The 15678-nt window shown below is 50.6% G+C and overlaps 1 protein-coding gene across 5 annotated transcripts in view; it reads right to left on the reverse strand.

The window, feature by feature from the left end:
• Nucleotides 1-15678, reverse strand: part of LOC117256861 (potassium voltage-gated channel subfamily KQT member 2-like) — a 59583-nt gene that overhangs the window by 33663 nt on the left and 10242 nt on the right. For all 5 annotated transcript variants that reach the window (XM_078172071.1, XM_078172072.1, XM_078172076.1 and 2 more), the window contains 6 exons: nt 8589-8715; nt 8307-8482; nt 7632-7757; nt 7261-7371; nt 5129-5224; nt 3874-3968 (listed from right to left, as the gene is read on the reverse strand). In XM_078172071.1, coding sequence (XP_078028197.1) covers nt 3874-3968; nt 5129-5224; nt 7261-7371; nt 7632-7757; nt 8307-8482; nt 8589-8715 — 731 coding nt within the window. The remainder of the gene's footprint in view (nt 1-3873; nt 3969-5128; nt 5225-7260; nt 7372-7631; nt 7758-8306; nt 8483-8588; nt 8716-15678) is intronic.

The following is a 15678-nucleotide window of genomic DNA, read 5'->3' on the forward strand; positions in this document are numbered from 1 at the left end:
ATTGTTCTTGGCCCCAAACAACTCAGAGACTCTTTATCTGATGACATAGTTTCTCTAGATGGCATTGCTCTGGCCTCTAGCACTACCGTAAGAAACATCGGAGTAACATTTGATCAAGATTTGTCTTTTAATTCTCATTTAAAACAAACCTCACAGACTGCATTTTTTTCATCTGCGTAATATTGCGAAAATTAGGCCTATCCTGACCCGAAAAGATGCAGAAAAATTGGTCCACGCTTTTGTTACCTCTAGGCTGGATTACTGTAACTCTCTATTATCAGGTAGCTCTAGTAAGTCCTTAAAAACTCTCCAGCTAATTCAGAATGCAGCAGCACGTGTACTAACAGGAACTAAGAAACGAGATCATATTTCTCCTGTTTTAGCTTCTCTGCACTGGCTCCCTGTAAAATCCAGAATTGAATTTAAAATCCTACTGTTAACTTATAAAGCTCTAAATGGTCAAGCTCCGTCATATCTTAGAGAGCTCATAGTGCCATATTATCCCACCAGAACACTGCGCTCTGAGAACGCAGGGTTACTCGTGGTCCCTAAAGTCTCCAAAAGTAGAATCAGGAGCCAGAGCCTTCAGCTATCAGGCTCCTCTCCTGTGGAATCATCTTCCTGTTACGGTCCGGGAGGCAGACACCGTCTCCACATTTAAGACTAGACTTAAGACTTTCCTCTTTGATAAAGCTTATAGTTAGGGCTGGCTCAGGCTTGCCCTGTACCAGCCCCTAGTTAGGCTGACTTAGGCCTAGTCTGCCGGAGGACCCCCCTATAATACACCGGGCACCTTCTCTCCTTCTCTCTCTCTCTCTCTCGTATTCTATTACTGCATCTTGCTAACTCGGCCATTCTGGATGTCACTAACTCGGCTTCTTCTCCGGAGCCTTTGTGCTCCACTGTCTCTCAGATTAACTCATATCACAGCGGTGCCTGGACAGCGTGACGTGTGTGGTTGTGCTGCTGCCGTGGTCCTGCCAGATGCCTCCTGCTGCTGCTGCCATCATTAGTCATTAGTCATACTTCTACTGTTATTATACACATATGACTATTGTCACACATGTATACTGCCAGATATTAATACATACTTTCAACATATTGTACCACAGTAGCCAGAACTATAACTATAATATTATTACCGTCTGTCCTGCATCTCTCTCTCTCTCTCTCTCTCTGTCTCTCTCTCTGTCTCTCTCTCTGTCTCATTGTGTCATATGGATTACTGTTAATTTATTATGTTGATCTGTTCTGTACGACATCTATTGCACGTCTGTCCGTCCTGGAAGAGGGATCCCTCCTCAGTTGCTCTTCCTGAGGTTTCTACCGTTTTTTTCCCGTTAAAGGGTTTTTTGGGGAGTTTTTCCTGATCAGCTGTGAGGGTCATAAGGACAGAGGGATGTCGTATGCTGTAAAGCCCTGTGAGGCAAATTGTGATTTGTGATATTGGGCTTTATAAATAAAATTGAATTGAATTGAATTGAACCGATGACTGTCAGGTGACAACCAGTGACTTCAGTTGATAACCAATGACTGTCAGGTGACAGCACAATGGGTCAGCAGCAGTTTATAGACATATATATTTTATGTATCTTTGTCTTTTTACTATAACAAATTAATTTCAAATAAACGTGACTTGGATGTCGAGCAGTTTGTATGTGCCCTTCCTTCCGTGTCGTCCTCTTGTACAGTCTCCACCACAGTGCTGTGTGCAGCATCATTGCTCCTCCACCACCCAGTGCTCCTGCAGCATCACCACTCCTCCACCACACAGTGCTCCTGCAGCATCACCGCTCCTCCACTGCCCAGTGCTCCTGCAGCATCACTGCTCCTCCACCGCACAGTGCTCCTGCAGCATCACTGCTCCTCCACCGCCCAGTGCTCCTGCAGCATCACTGCTCCTCCACCACACAGTGCTCCTGCAGCATCATTGCTCCTCCACCACACAGTGCTCCTGCAGCATTACTGCTCCTCCACCGCCTAGTGCTCCTGCAGCATCACTGCTCCTCCACCACCCAGTGCTCCTGCAGCATCACTGCTCCTACATTAGCCTGATATGTTTCATTTATCAAAATTACTTATCTTGTTTTAAATCTCATTCAGCTCAAACTTCCCTCTCACTTCACTATCAGTGTAATATCAGCTGAGCTGTGACATATTATAGACAGGTACTCAACAGAGTCACAAAGCCTATAAAACAGACCATAAGTTATGTTTTTGTTTCATTTCACCTTCACTCAACAATCAGGCAGCAATACTACAACTCAGACTGGCTCGCAAAACATCAGGACTGGAAGCACTCTAACTTCCCAATGTTACACAAAATGGTTCAGACAATTTAAAACTAAGAGGCTGTTCATGGTTAGCATTATCTGTGTGTACAGTATGCAGTGTTCCAGCCCAATCTGTTATCTTATCTTTTAACATTCTATAAATCTACTAATTTAATGGGAGATAATCCACTAACAAGCTTTAATGCACGTGTTAGTTTGGAGAAGTTGTGCTGATAATGTAAATTTGTGTCTTTAGACGTCTTATCCGTTAAAAGTGCATCACAGCCGGTCTTTTCTGCTGTAACTCCATTGGCTGCTAGCATGTGCCGCTTACTTCCAGGAACTATTGAGAGGCTCCGTGATCCGCCATCACTGTGAAAAAAATGGTCCAGTGGGGTGAACGGAGATGACGCAACTCTCTATTCAAGGGCTCTGGGTTGGGGGACTATGAGGGGCATGTCCAAACCTTCAGCTGGCTCCTCTTCATCATCCACAACCATCTTTAACAGGTTTTTCTACTAACAGACCTTTGCTCATCATCCATCCATTTTCAACAAGTTACCCAAGTCGAGGTTGTTTTGGGTCTGCCCCGGGGCCTCCTACCAGCTAGACCAGGAGGATCCTGATCAGATGTTGAACCACCTCAACATGAAGGAGCAGCAGCTCTACTCCGAGCTCCCTCCAGATGTCTGACTCCTCCCCCTATCTCTAAGGCTGAGCCCAGACACCCTACAGAGGAAACTCATTTCAGACGCTTGTATCTGTGACCTCATTCTTTCAGTCACTACCCAGAGCTCATGACCATAGGTGAGGGTTGGGACGGAGATGGACCAGGAAATGGAAAGCTTTGCCTTCTGGCTCAGCTCCGTCTGAACCATGACGGCCCGGCACTCACATCACTGCAGACGCCGCACCAAACTGCCGATCCATCTCACGCTCCATTCTACCCTCACTGTGAACAAGAGCCTGAGACACTTGAACTCATTCTCTTTTTGCAGCAACATTTGCTCATTATGCTCTGTTTGACCTTCATCAGTCCTCAGGACGTGTTTCCAGAAAGCATCAGGCTTGTCTCGATGTTCCTTCACAAACCTGTGAGGCTGAATTTAGTGGTGAGGTTTTCTTCTGATGACTCTTCCATGAAGGTCATACCTGTCCAGGTGTGTCTGCTCAGTACAACAGTGCACCACCACTCTTCCTTTTTCACACAGTTTTCAGCTTGACCTCCACAGTTCCTGTTAATGTCTATTTCTTAGTGACATGACCAAGTGAGAGAACAGCTCCCTAAAAACACTTTGCTATCTTCCTCTAGTCTACATCAGGTCTTTGAGTGTTCAGAGTGCAGGCAGCTGTTTAGAGGAGCCCATGGCTGCTGAGTGTTGGGACAAGCTGTCAGGAGTCACCTACTCCGTCCTCACCATCACTGTCAACAAGAGACCCTGGGGACAGCGGTCTCACTGCTCAGAGGTCTCACTGCTCAGAGGTCCAAACTTTTGGATGGTGCTCCTTATTGTACTAAACTGATATAAAACATGTCATTTGGAGATCAGCTCATCGGGGGGGGGGGGGGGGGGGGGGGTCTCTGCAGGTGGAGTCTCACCTGTACATGGGGACAGACACTGTCCTTTCATAATAATCCCAGGTTGAAGTCAGATCAGTTCGGCTCAGATTTGTGGCATAAACCCTCCATGCCGCCTGCAGTGACAGAAAGCAGGTGATCGTTTCCATGGAAACAGCAACGAACAACATATGAAGAAGCGGGTACATCACAGTAACCATGCTGATGATGTGACGGTGAATGCTGACGATGTGGCGGTGAATGCTGACGATGTGGCGGTGAATGCTGACGATGTGACGGTGAATGCTGACGATGTGGCGGTGAATGCTGACGATGTGGCGGAAAATGCTGACGATATGACGGTGGATGCTGACGATGTGGCGGAAAATGCTGACGATGTGGCGGAAAATGCTGACGATATGACGGTGGATGCTGACGATGTGGCGGAAAATGCTGACGATGTGACGGTGAATGCTGACGATGTGGCGGTGAATGCTGATGATGTGGCGGTGAATGCTGACGATGTAGCGGAAAATGCTGACGATGTGACGGTGGATGCTGACGATGTGGCGGAAAATGCTGACGATGTGGCGGAAAATGCTGACGATATGACGGTGGATGCTGACGATGTGGCGGTGAATGCTGATGATGTGGCGGTGAATGCTGACGATGTAGCGGAAAATGCTGACGATATGACGGTGGATGCTGACGACGTGGCGGAAAATGCTGACGATGTGACGGTGAATGCTGATGATGTGGCGGTTAATGCTGACGATGTGGCGGTGAATGCTGACGATGTGACGATGAATGCTGATGATGTGGCTGCGAATGCCGACAATGTGGCGGTGAATGCTGATGATGTGGCTGATGGTGAATGCTCAAATTAATCATTCATAGGAACATGTAAGAACATAACTATTTATAAAACTTCAGAACAATATTTTGATTAATTTTAGACGATGGTGTGAATTTGAACAGTTTGATGTTTCTGTCCAAATCAGTTTCTCATTTCTCCACTTCCTGTTCGTACGTGTGACTCAGAATTACCACCAGTTTGTTTTTATAAATCCCAAACGTATAGAAAGTTCGTTTGTTACTTGGCGGTGTTTAGTCGTGATCTGATTATGATGTGCGAGCAGCTCCTGTTGAGACGTACAGAAACCGTCACCTGAAGGAAACTGAAAGATGACGACTGAGAGGATTTATGGACGTTTGGTCTGGATGGATAGAGACGATGGGACTGGATGATGTCAACATGTCTTCACTGAGTGATAAAGAAGAGGAGGAGGAAGATCACCTGTATGAGTCCAGCTGCTGGATTTCTTCTCTTCTCAAAGTGTTTCTGTCGATGCTGCTCCTGAACCTTCAGAGCAAAACCTGAACCCAGGATCCCCTGAGGGACACACAGAGACACACAGAGACACACAGATAATCATCAGATTATTTTCAGATAATTATCACCCACTGTCACACACTGTAAAACACTGTCACACTATGTTACACACCGTCACACACTGTCATACACTGTAAAACACTGTAACACACTGTCATACACTGTAAAACACTGTAACACACTGTCATACACTGTCATACACTGTAAAACACTGTAACACACTGTCACACACTGTCATACACTGTAAAACGCTGTAAAACACTGTCACACTCTGTTACACACTGTCACACTCTGTTACACTCTGTCACACTCTGTTACACTCTGTCACACACTGTCATATCGTCAGCATTCACCGTCACATCGTCAGCATTTTCCGCCACATTGTCAGCATCGTCAGCACTCTGTTACACACTGTCACACACTGTCACACACTGTGACAGAGTGTAACAGAGTGTGACAGAGTGTGACAGTGTGTAACAGTGTGTGACAGTGTGTAACAGTGTGTGACAGTATGTGACAGATACACTCTGTTACACACTGTAACACACTGTCACACACTGTCATACACTGTAACACACTGTCACACACTGTCACACTCTGTTACACACTGTCACACACTGTTACACTCTGTCACACACTGTCACACACTGTCACACTGTCACACTCTGTCACACTCTGTCACACACTGTCACACTCTGTTACACACTGTTACACACTGTCACACTCTGTCACACTCTTACACACTGTCACACACTGTCACACACTGTCACACTCTGTGACACTGTCACACACTGTCACACACTGTGAAACGCTGTAAAACACTGTCACACTCTGTTACACACTGTCACACTCTGTTACACTCTGTCACACTCTGTCACACACTGTCATATCGTCAGCATTCACCGTCACATCGTCAGCATTTTCCGCCACATTGTCAGCATCGTCAGCACTCTGTTACACACTGTTACACACTGTCACACTCTGTCACACTCTTACACTCTGTCACACTCTGTGACACTGTCACACACTGTCACACACTGTCACACTCTGTCACACACTGTGACACTGTCACACTCTGTCACACACTGTGACACTCTGTTACACTCTGTCACACTCTGTCACACTCTGTTACACACTGTTACACACTGTCACACACTGTTACACACTGTCACACTCTGTCACACACTGTCACACTCTGTTACACTCTGTCACACTCTGTCACACTCTGTTACACACTGTTACACACTGTCACACACTGTTACACTCTGTTACACTCTGTCACACTCTGTCACACTCTGTTACACTCTGTCACACTCTGTCACACTCTGTTACACACTGTTACACACTGTCACACACTGTTGTTACACACTGTCACACACTGTTACCATCTGTCAGTTTCATTGAACTACAAAAACACATCATGGTGAGCTGAGGTTTCTAGAACAAGACGAAGAGATGAACTCTGGACCAGGAAGTGCTCTTTATTTCACCTCAGCACAACTTCCTGTCAGACACTCTGACGTCCACACAGACAGGATGCCACTAACTGTGTTTACGACTGAACTCACTTTGACCACAACATGAACTGTGTCCCATCAGAACCTCTGAGATGTACACAAACAGTCATCACTGTGTGACATCACTGAGTTACGACAAGTATCACAGCATGCTGGGAAACTCTGCCCATTTAGCCACAACACACCACAACATGTTCAATGCACAGTGACGTGTTCATTAGCTGCAAACTGATTAAAATCAGTTTTATACATTTGAGTCAAATTAACTCAAACATAACAGACAGGACGTCTGCGTGAACTTTACATTAAACTTTGTGTCATGGATGGACAGAGGTCACAGTCTGAACACAGAGGACAGTTTGGAGACGTCCCTGTTTGTGTCCATAACTGAGCAGGACTTTTAAAGGTCAGTGAAAAACAAGGTTCAGGTTTATGATCAGGATGCTGCTGTTGTATCAGTGTACGGGACATGATGTCACAGTCATGTTACATAATGAGGGCACCATGACAGAGACTCACTGCAGGCAGAGCGAAGAATGAAACTCCGATCAGAGTGAAGGTCGCTGCCAGGAGGCGGCCGTTCCAGGTGATGGGGAACTTGTCTCCATAGCCAATGGTTGTCAAGGTGATCTGACAGAGACGGAAACAGACCACTCAGATTGTTCCAGAGTTCAGACTAGTGTAAATGAGAGGCCACACCTGTACCTGACTGTACTGTGACATCATCATCTCATGTTTACTAAACAAACAAAACAACAATACATATTTATTGATCAACAAAAACACGAAGCTTCACCTTCAAACTAAATGTCACATAATGTACCTGTATCACCTGGGACACCTGTCTGTCTGTCTGTCTGTCTGTCTGTGTGTGTCTATCAGTATCTCACCAGTCCCCACCAGAGGGCGTCTGCATACGTCTCAAACTGTTCGTTGTCCTCTTTCTCTGCCAAATAAACCAGGAAACTGGCCAGAATGAGACACAGAAAGCCAATATACCACGCCGTGATCAACTCCTGCAGAGGGACGGACACAGAGATATCATCAGAGACATCACGGTACAGTGAGACAAAGAGACAAAGAGACATCGTCAGAAACATCACAGTACAGTGAGACACAGAGACATCATCAGAGACATCGTGGTACAGTGAGACACAGAGACATCATAAGAGACATCACGGTACAGTGAGACACAGAGACATCATAAGAGACATCACGGTACAGTGAGACAAAGAGACACAGAGACATCATGGTACAGTGAGACAGAGAGACATCATAAGAGACATCACGGTACAGTGAGACAAAGAGACACAGAGACATCATGGTACAGTGAGACAGAGAGACATCATAAGAGACATCACGGTACAGTGAGACATACAGTGAGACACAGAGACAGAGAGACATCATAAGAGACATCACGGTACAGTGAGACAGAGAACAGGGAGACCTGGACAGAGGTTAGACAAGACAGGTAATCAATAACTGTGATCAATAGAGTCCAGGATCAATAGACAGGATCAGATGTCAGGAAGAAGACAGTGCTGATGCAGTATTTCCCAGGTTACCTTGCTGTGGGCGTAGACGACTGATCCCAGCAGTTTCCAGGTTCCTCCCCGCCGGTCCATCCTGATCATCCTCAGAATCTGAAGGAAACGAAGCGACCTGATGGCTGATGTGGCGAAGACGTTCCCCTGAGTCCCTGCGGCCAACACTGAGATGGACGCTATCAACACCATGATGTCTGCACAGGGACAGGTCACAGGACAGACAGACCAACAGGTGGTTAGAATATCTCACACTCATCTGTCTGAAGGAGAAGGACATGTTGTTAAAGTCATCAGACTCACCAATGACACAAAAAGGTTTCCTGGCGAATTTGAGTCTTCCTCTCCATCCTCTGTAGCGACAGCAGCAGCCTGCGGCCCAGATCCTCACCATGTACTCCACCCCGAACACCACAATGGTCACCACTTCCTGTTACACAACAATACACAGTGTTTCCTCTGAATGACCCCGTCACTGTTTCATAATGACCAAAAACGTTTTTACACTTCAAATAAAAATGTGCCATCTCACTGTCAGTCCATCATCCTCATTACTGCTCAGATCGATACGACCACTGTGTTTAAACAAGTCCAACAACAACCACTGCCCTATGCCCCGATGGCTCAATGGCCCAATGGCACTATGCCCCGATGGCTCAATGGCCCAATGGCACTATGCCCCGATGGCTCAATGGCCCAATGGCACTATGCCCCGATGGCTCAATGGCCCAGTGGCACCATGCCCCGATGGCTCAATGGCCCAATGACACCATGCCCCAATGGCTCAATGGCCCAATGGCACCATGCCCCGATGGCTCAATGGCCCAATGACACCATGCCCCGATGGCTCAATGGCCCAATGGCACTATGCTCCGATGGCTCAATGGCCCAATGACACTATGCCCCGATGGCTCAATGGCCCAATGGCACTATGCCCCGATGGCTCAATGGCCCAATGACACCATGCCCCGATGGCTCAATGGCCCAATGACACTATGCCCCGATGGCTCAATGGCCCAATGGCACTATGCCCCGATGGCTCAATGGCCCAATGGCACTATGCTCCGATGGCTCAATGGCCCAATGACACTATGCCCCGATGGCTCAATGGCCCAATGGCACTATGCCCCGATGGCTCAATGGCCCAATGACACCATGCCCCGATGGCTCAATGGCCCAATGACACTATGCCCCGATGGCTCAATGGCCCAATGGCACTATGCTCCGATGGCTCAATGGCCCAATGGCACCATGCTCCGATGGCTCAATGGCCCAATGACACCATGCCCCGATGGCTCAATGGCCCAATGGCACCATGCTCTGGACTATGGACTATGGCCTGATGGCACCATGGGACTATGGCCCGATGGCACCATGGGACTATGGCCCGATGGCACTATGGGACTATGGAACTATGGCCCGATGGCACTATGGCCCGATGGCACTATGGCCCGATGGCACTATGGCCCGATGGCACTATGGCCTGATGGCACTATGGCTCGATGGCACTATGGCTCGATGGCACTATGGCTCGATAGCACTATGGCCCAATGGCACTATGCTCTGGACTATGGACTATGGCCTGATGGCACCATGGGACTATGGCCCGATGGCACTATGGGACTATGGCCCAATGGCACTACGGCTCAATGGCACTATGGCACTATGGCTCGATGGCACTATGGCCCGATGGCACTATGGCCTGATGGCACCATGGGACTATGGCCCGATGGCACTATGGGACTATGGCCCGATGGCACTATGGCTCAATGGCACTATGGCTCAATGGCACTATGGCCCGATGGCACTATGGCCTGATGGCACCATGGGACTATGGCCCAATGGCACTATGGGACTATGGCCCGATGGCACTATGGCTCAATGGCACTATGGCTCGATGGCACTATGGGACCATGGCCCGATGGCACTATGCTCCGATGGCTCAATGGCCCAATGGCATTATGCTCTGGACTATGGACTATGGCCTGATGGCACCATGGGACTATGGCCCGATGGCACTATGGGACTATGGCCCAATGGCACTACGGCTCAATGGCACTATGGCACTATGGCTCGATGGCACTATGGCCCGATGGCACTATGGCCTGATGGCACCATGGGACTATGGCCCGATGGCACTATGGCCTGATGGCACCATGGGACTATGGCCCGATGGCACTATGGCCTGATGGCACTATGGGACTATGGCCCAATGGCACTATGCTCCGATGGCTCAATGGCCCAATGGCACCATGCTCTGGACTATGGACTATGGCCTGATGGCACCATGGCACTATGGCCTGATGACACTATGGGACTATGGCCCGATGTCACTATGGCTCGATGGCACTATGGCCCGATGGCACCATGGGACTATGGCCCGATGGCACTATGGCCTGATGGCACTATGGCTCAATGGTACTATGGCTCGATGGCACTATGGGACTATGGCCCAATGGCACTATGCTCCGATGGCTCAATGGCCCAATGGCACCATGCTCTGGACTATGGACTATGGCCTGATGGCACCATGGGACTATGGCCCGATGGCACTATGGCTCGATGGCACTATGCTCCGATGGCTCAATGGCCCAATGGCACCATGCTCTGGACTATGGACTATGGCCTGATGGCACCATGGGACTATGGCCCGATGGCACTATGGCCTGATGGCACTATGGCTCAATGGCACTATGGCTCGATGGCACTATGGCCCGATGGCACTATGGGACTATGGCCCAATGGCACTATGCTCCGATGGCTCAAAGGCACCATGCTCTGGACTATGGACTATGGCCTGATGGCACTATGGGACTATGGCCTGATGGCACTATGGCCCGATGGCACTATGGCTCAATGGCACTATGGCTCGATGGCACTATGGCCCGATGGCACTATGGGACTATGGCCCAATGGCACTATGCTCCGATGGCTCAATGGCCCAATGGCACCATGCTCTGGACTATGGACTATGGCCTGATGGCACCATGGCACTATGGCCTGATGGCACTATGGGACTATGGCCCGATGGCACTATGGCTCAATGGCACTATGGCTCGATGGCACTATGACCCGATGGCACTATGCCCCGATGGCACTATGGCCTGATGGCACTATGGCTCGATGACACTATTGCCCGATGGCACTATGGCTCGATGGCACTATGGCTCGATGGCACTATGGCCCGATGGCACTATGGCTCGATGGCACTATGGCTCGATGGCACTATGGCTCGATGGCACTATGGCCCGATGGCACTATGGCTCAGTGGCACTATGGCCCGAGGGCACTATGGCTCAATGGCACTATGGCCAGATGGCACTGTGGAACTATGGCCCGATGGCACTTTGGGACTATGGCCCGATGGCACTATGGCTCAATGGCACTATGGCTCAATGGCACTATGGCCCGATGGCACTATGGCTCAATGGCACTATGGGACTATGGGCCAATGGCACTATGGTCCGATGGCTCAATGGCCCAATGGCACCATGCTCTGGACTATGGACTATGGCCTGATGGCACCATGGCACTATGGCCTGATGGCACTATGGGACTATGGCCCGATGTCACTATGGCTCGATGGCACTATGGCCCGATGGCACTATGGCCTGATGGCACCATGGGACTATGGCCCGATGGCACTATGGCTCAATGGTACTATGGCTCGATGGCACTATGGGACTATGGCCCAATGGCACTATGCTCCGATGGCTCAATGGCCCAATGGCACCATGCTCTGGACTATGGACTATGGCCTGATGGCACCATGGGACTATGGCCCGAGAGCACTATGGCTCAATGGCACTATGGCCAGATGGCACTGTGGAACTATGGCCCGATGGCACTTTGGGACTATGGCCCGATGGCACTATGGCTCAATGGCACTATGGCTCAATGGCACTATGGCCCGATGGCACTATGGCTCAATGGCACTATGGGACTATGGGCCAATGGCACTATGGTCCGATGGCTCAATGGCCCAATGGCACCATGCTCTGGACTATGGACTATGGCCTGATGGCACCATGGCACTATGGCCTGATGGCACTATGGGACTATGGCCCGATGTCACTATGGCTCGATGGCACTATGGCCCGATGGCACTATGGCCTGATGGCACCATGGGACTATGGCCCGATGGCACTATGGCTCAATGGTACTATGGCTCGATGGCACTATGGGACTATGGCCCAATGGCACTATGCTCCGATGGCTCAATGGCCCAATGGCACCATGCTCTGGACTATGGACTATGGCCTGATGGCACCATGGGACTATGGCCCGATGGCACTATGGCTCGATGGCACTATGCTCCGATGGCTCAATGGCCCAATGGCACCATGCTCTGGACTATGGACTATGGCCTGATGGCACCATGGGACTATGGCCCGATGGCACTATGGCCTGATGGCACTATGGCTCAATGGCACTATGGCTCGATGGCACTATGGCCCGATGGCACTATGGGATTATGGCCCAATGGCACTATGCTCCGATGGCTCAATGGCACCATGCTCTGGACTATGGACTATGGCCTGATGGCACTATGGGACTATGGCCTGATGGCACTATGGCCCGATGGCACTATGGCTCAATGGCACTATGGCTCGATGGCACTATGGCCCGATGGCACTATGGGACTATGGCCCAATGGCACTATGGCACCATGCTCTGGACTATGGACTATGGCCTGATGGCACCATGGCACTATGGCCTGATGGCACTATGGGACTATGGCCCGATGGCACTATGGCTCAATGGCACTATGGCTCGATGGCACTATGGCTCATTGCCACTATGGCTCGATGGCACTATGACCCGATGGCACTATGGCCCGATGGCACTATGGCCTGATGGCACTATGGCTCGATGACACTATTGCCCGATGGCACTATGGCTCGATGGCACTATGGCTCGATGGCACTATGGCCCGATGGCACTATGGCTCGATGGCACTATGGCTCGATGGCACTATGGCTCGATGGCACTATGGCCCGATGGCACTATGGCTCAGTGGCACTATGGCCCGAGGGCACTATGGCTCGATGGCACTATGGCCCGATGGCACTATGGCTCAATGGCACTATGGTCCAGATGGCACTGTGGAACTATGGCCCGATGGCACTTTGGGACTATGGCCCGATGGCACTATGGCTCAATGGCACTATGGCTCGATGGCCCGATGGCACTATGGCTCAATGGCACTATGGCCCGATGGCACTATGGCTCAATGGCACTATGGGACTATGGGCCAATGGCACTATGGTCCGATGGCTCAATGGCCCAATGGCACCATGCTCTGGACTATGGACTATGGCCTGATGGCACCATGGGACTATGGCCTGATGGCACCATGGGACTATGGCCTGATGGCACCATGGGACTATGGCTCGATGGCACTATGGGACTATGGCCCGATGGCACTATGGGACTATGGCCCGATGGCTCAATGGCACTATGGCTCGATGGCACTATGGCCTGATGGCACTATGGCCCGATGGCACTATGGCCTGATGGCACTATGGCCTGATGGCACTATGGGACTATGGCCCAATGGCACTATGGCTCAATGGCACTATGGGACTATGGCCCAATGGCACTATGGCACTATGGCTCGATGGCACTATGGCCTGATGGCACTATGGTCTGATGGCACTATGGCTCAATGGCACTATGGCTCGATGGCACTATGGCCCGATGGCACTATGGCTCAATGACACTATGGCCCGATGGCACTATGGCTCAATGGTACTATGGCCAGATGGCACTATGGCCCGATGGCATTATGGAACTATGGCCCAATGGCACTATGGCTCAATGGCACTATGGCTTGATGGCACTATGGCCTGATGGCACTATGGCTCAATGGCACTACGGCCCGATGGCTCAATGGCACTATGGCTCAATGGCACTATAGCCCGATGGCACTATGGCTCAATGGCACTATGGCTCGATGGCACTATGGCTCAATGGCACTATGGCTCAATGGCACTATGGCTCAATGGCACTATGGAACTATGGCCCGATGGCACTTTGGGACTATGGCCCAATGGCACTATGGAACTATGGCCCGATGGCACTTTGGGACTATGGCCCAATGGCACTATGGAACTATGGCCCGATGGCACTTTGGGACTATGGCACTATGGCACTATGGCTCGATGGCACTATGGCCCGATGGCACTATGGCCTGATGGCACCATGGGACTATGGCCCGATGGCACTATGGCCTGATGGCACCATGGGACTATGGCCCGATGGCACTATGGCCTGATGGCACTATGGGACTATGGCCCAATGGCACTATGCTCCGATGGCTCAATGGCCCAATGGCACCATGCTCTGGACTATGGACTATGGCCTGATGGCACCATGGCACTATGGCCCGATGGCACTATGGGACTATGGCCCGATGGCACTATGGCTCAATGGCACTATGGCTTGATGGCACTATGGCCCGATGGCACTATGGCCTGATGGCACCATGGGACTATGGCCCGATGGCACTATGGCCTGATGGCACTATGGCTCAATGGTACTATGGCTTGATGGCACTATGGGACTATGGCCCAATGGCACTATGCTCCGATGGCTCAATGGCCCAATGGCACCATGCTCTGGACTATGGACTATGGCCTGATGGCACCATGGGACTATGGCCCGATGGCACTATGGCCTGATGGCACTATGGCTCAATGGCACTATGGCTCGATGGCACTATGGCCCGATGGCACTATGGGACTATGGCCCAATGGCACTATGCTCCGATGGCTCAATGGCACCATGCTCTGGACTATGGACTATGGCCTGATGGCACTATGGGACTATGGCCCGATGGCACTATGGCCCGATGGCACTATGGCTCAATGGCACTATGGCTCGATGGCACTATGGCCCGATGGCACTATGGGACTATGGCCCAATGGCACTATGCTCCGATGGCTCAATGGCCCAATGGCACCATGCTCTGGACTATGGACTATGGCCTGATGGCACCATGGCACTATGGCCTGATGGCACTATGGGACTATGGCCCGATGGCACTATGGCTCAATGGCACTATGGCTCGATGGCACTACGGCCCGATGGCACTATGGCTCATTGCCACTATGGCTCGATGGCACTATGACCCGATGGCACTATGCCCCGATGGCACTATGGCTCAATGGCACTATGGCTCGATGACACTATTGCCCGATGGCACTATGGCTCGATGGCACTATGGCCCGATGGCACTATGGCTCGATGGCACTATGGCTCGATGGCACTATGGCTCGACGGCACTATGGCCCGATGGCACTATGGCTCAGTGGCACTATGGCCCGAGGGCACTATGGCTCGATGGCACTATGGCTCAATGGCACTATGGCCAGATGGCACTGTGGAACTA

The sequence above is a fragment of the Epinephelus lanceolatus genome, chromosome 1 (genome assembly GCF_041903045.1).
Source record: "Epinephelus lanceolatus isolate andai-2023 chromosome 1, ASM4190304v1, whole genome shotgun sequence".
Lineage (NCBI taxonomy): Eukaryota > Metazoa > Chordata > Actinopteri > Perciformes > Serranidae > Epinephelus > Epinephelus lanceolatus.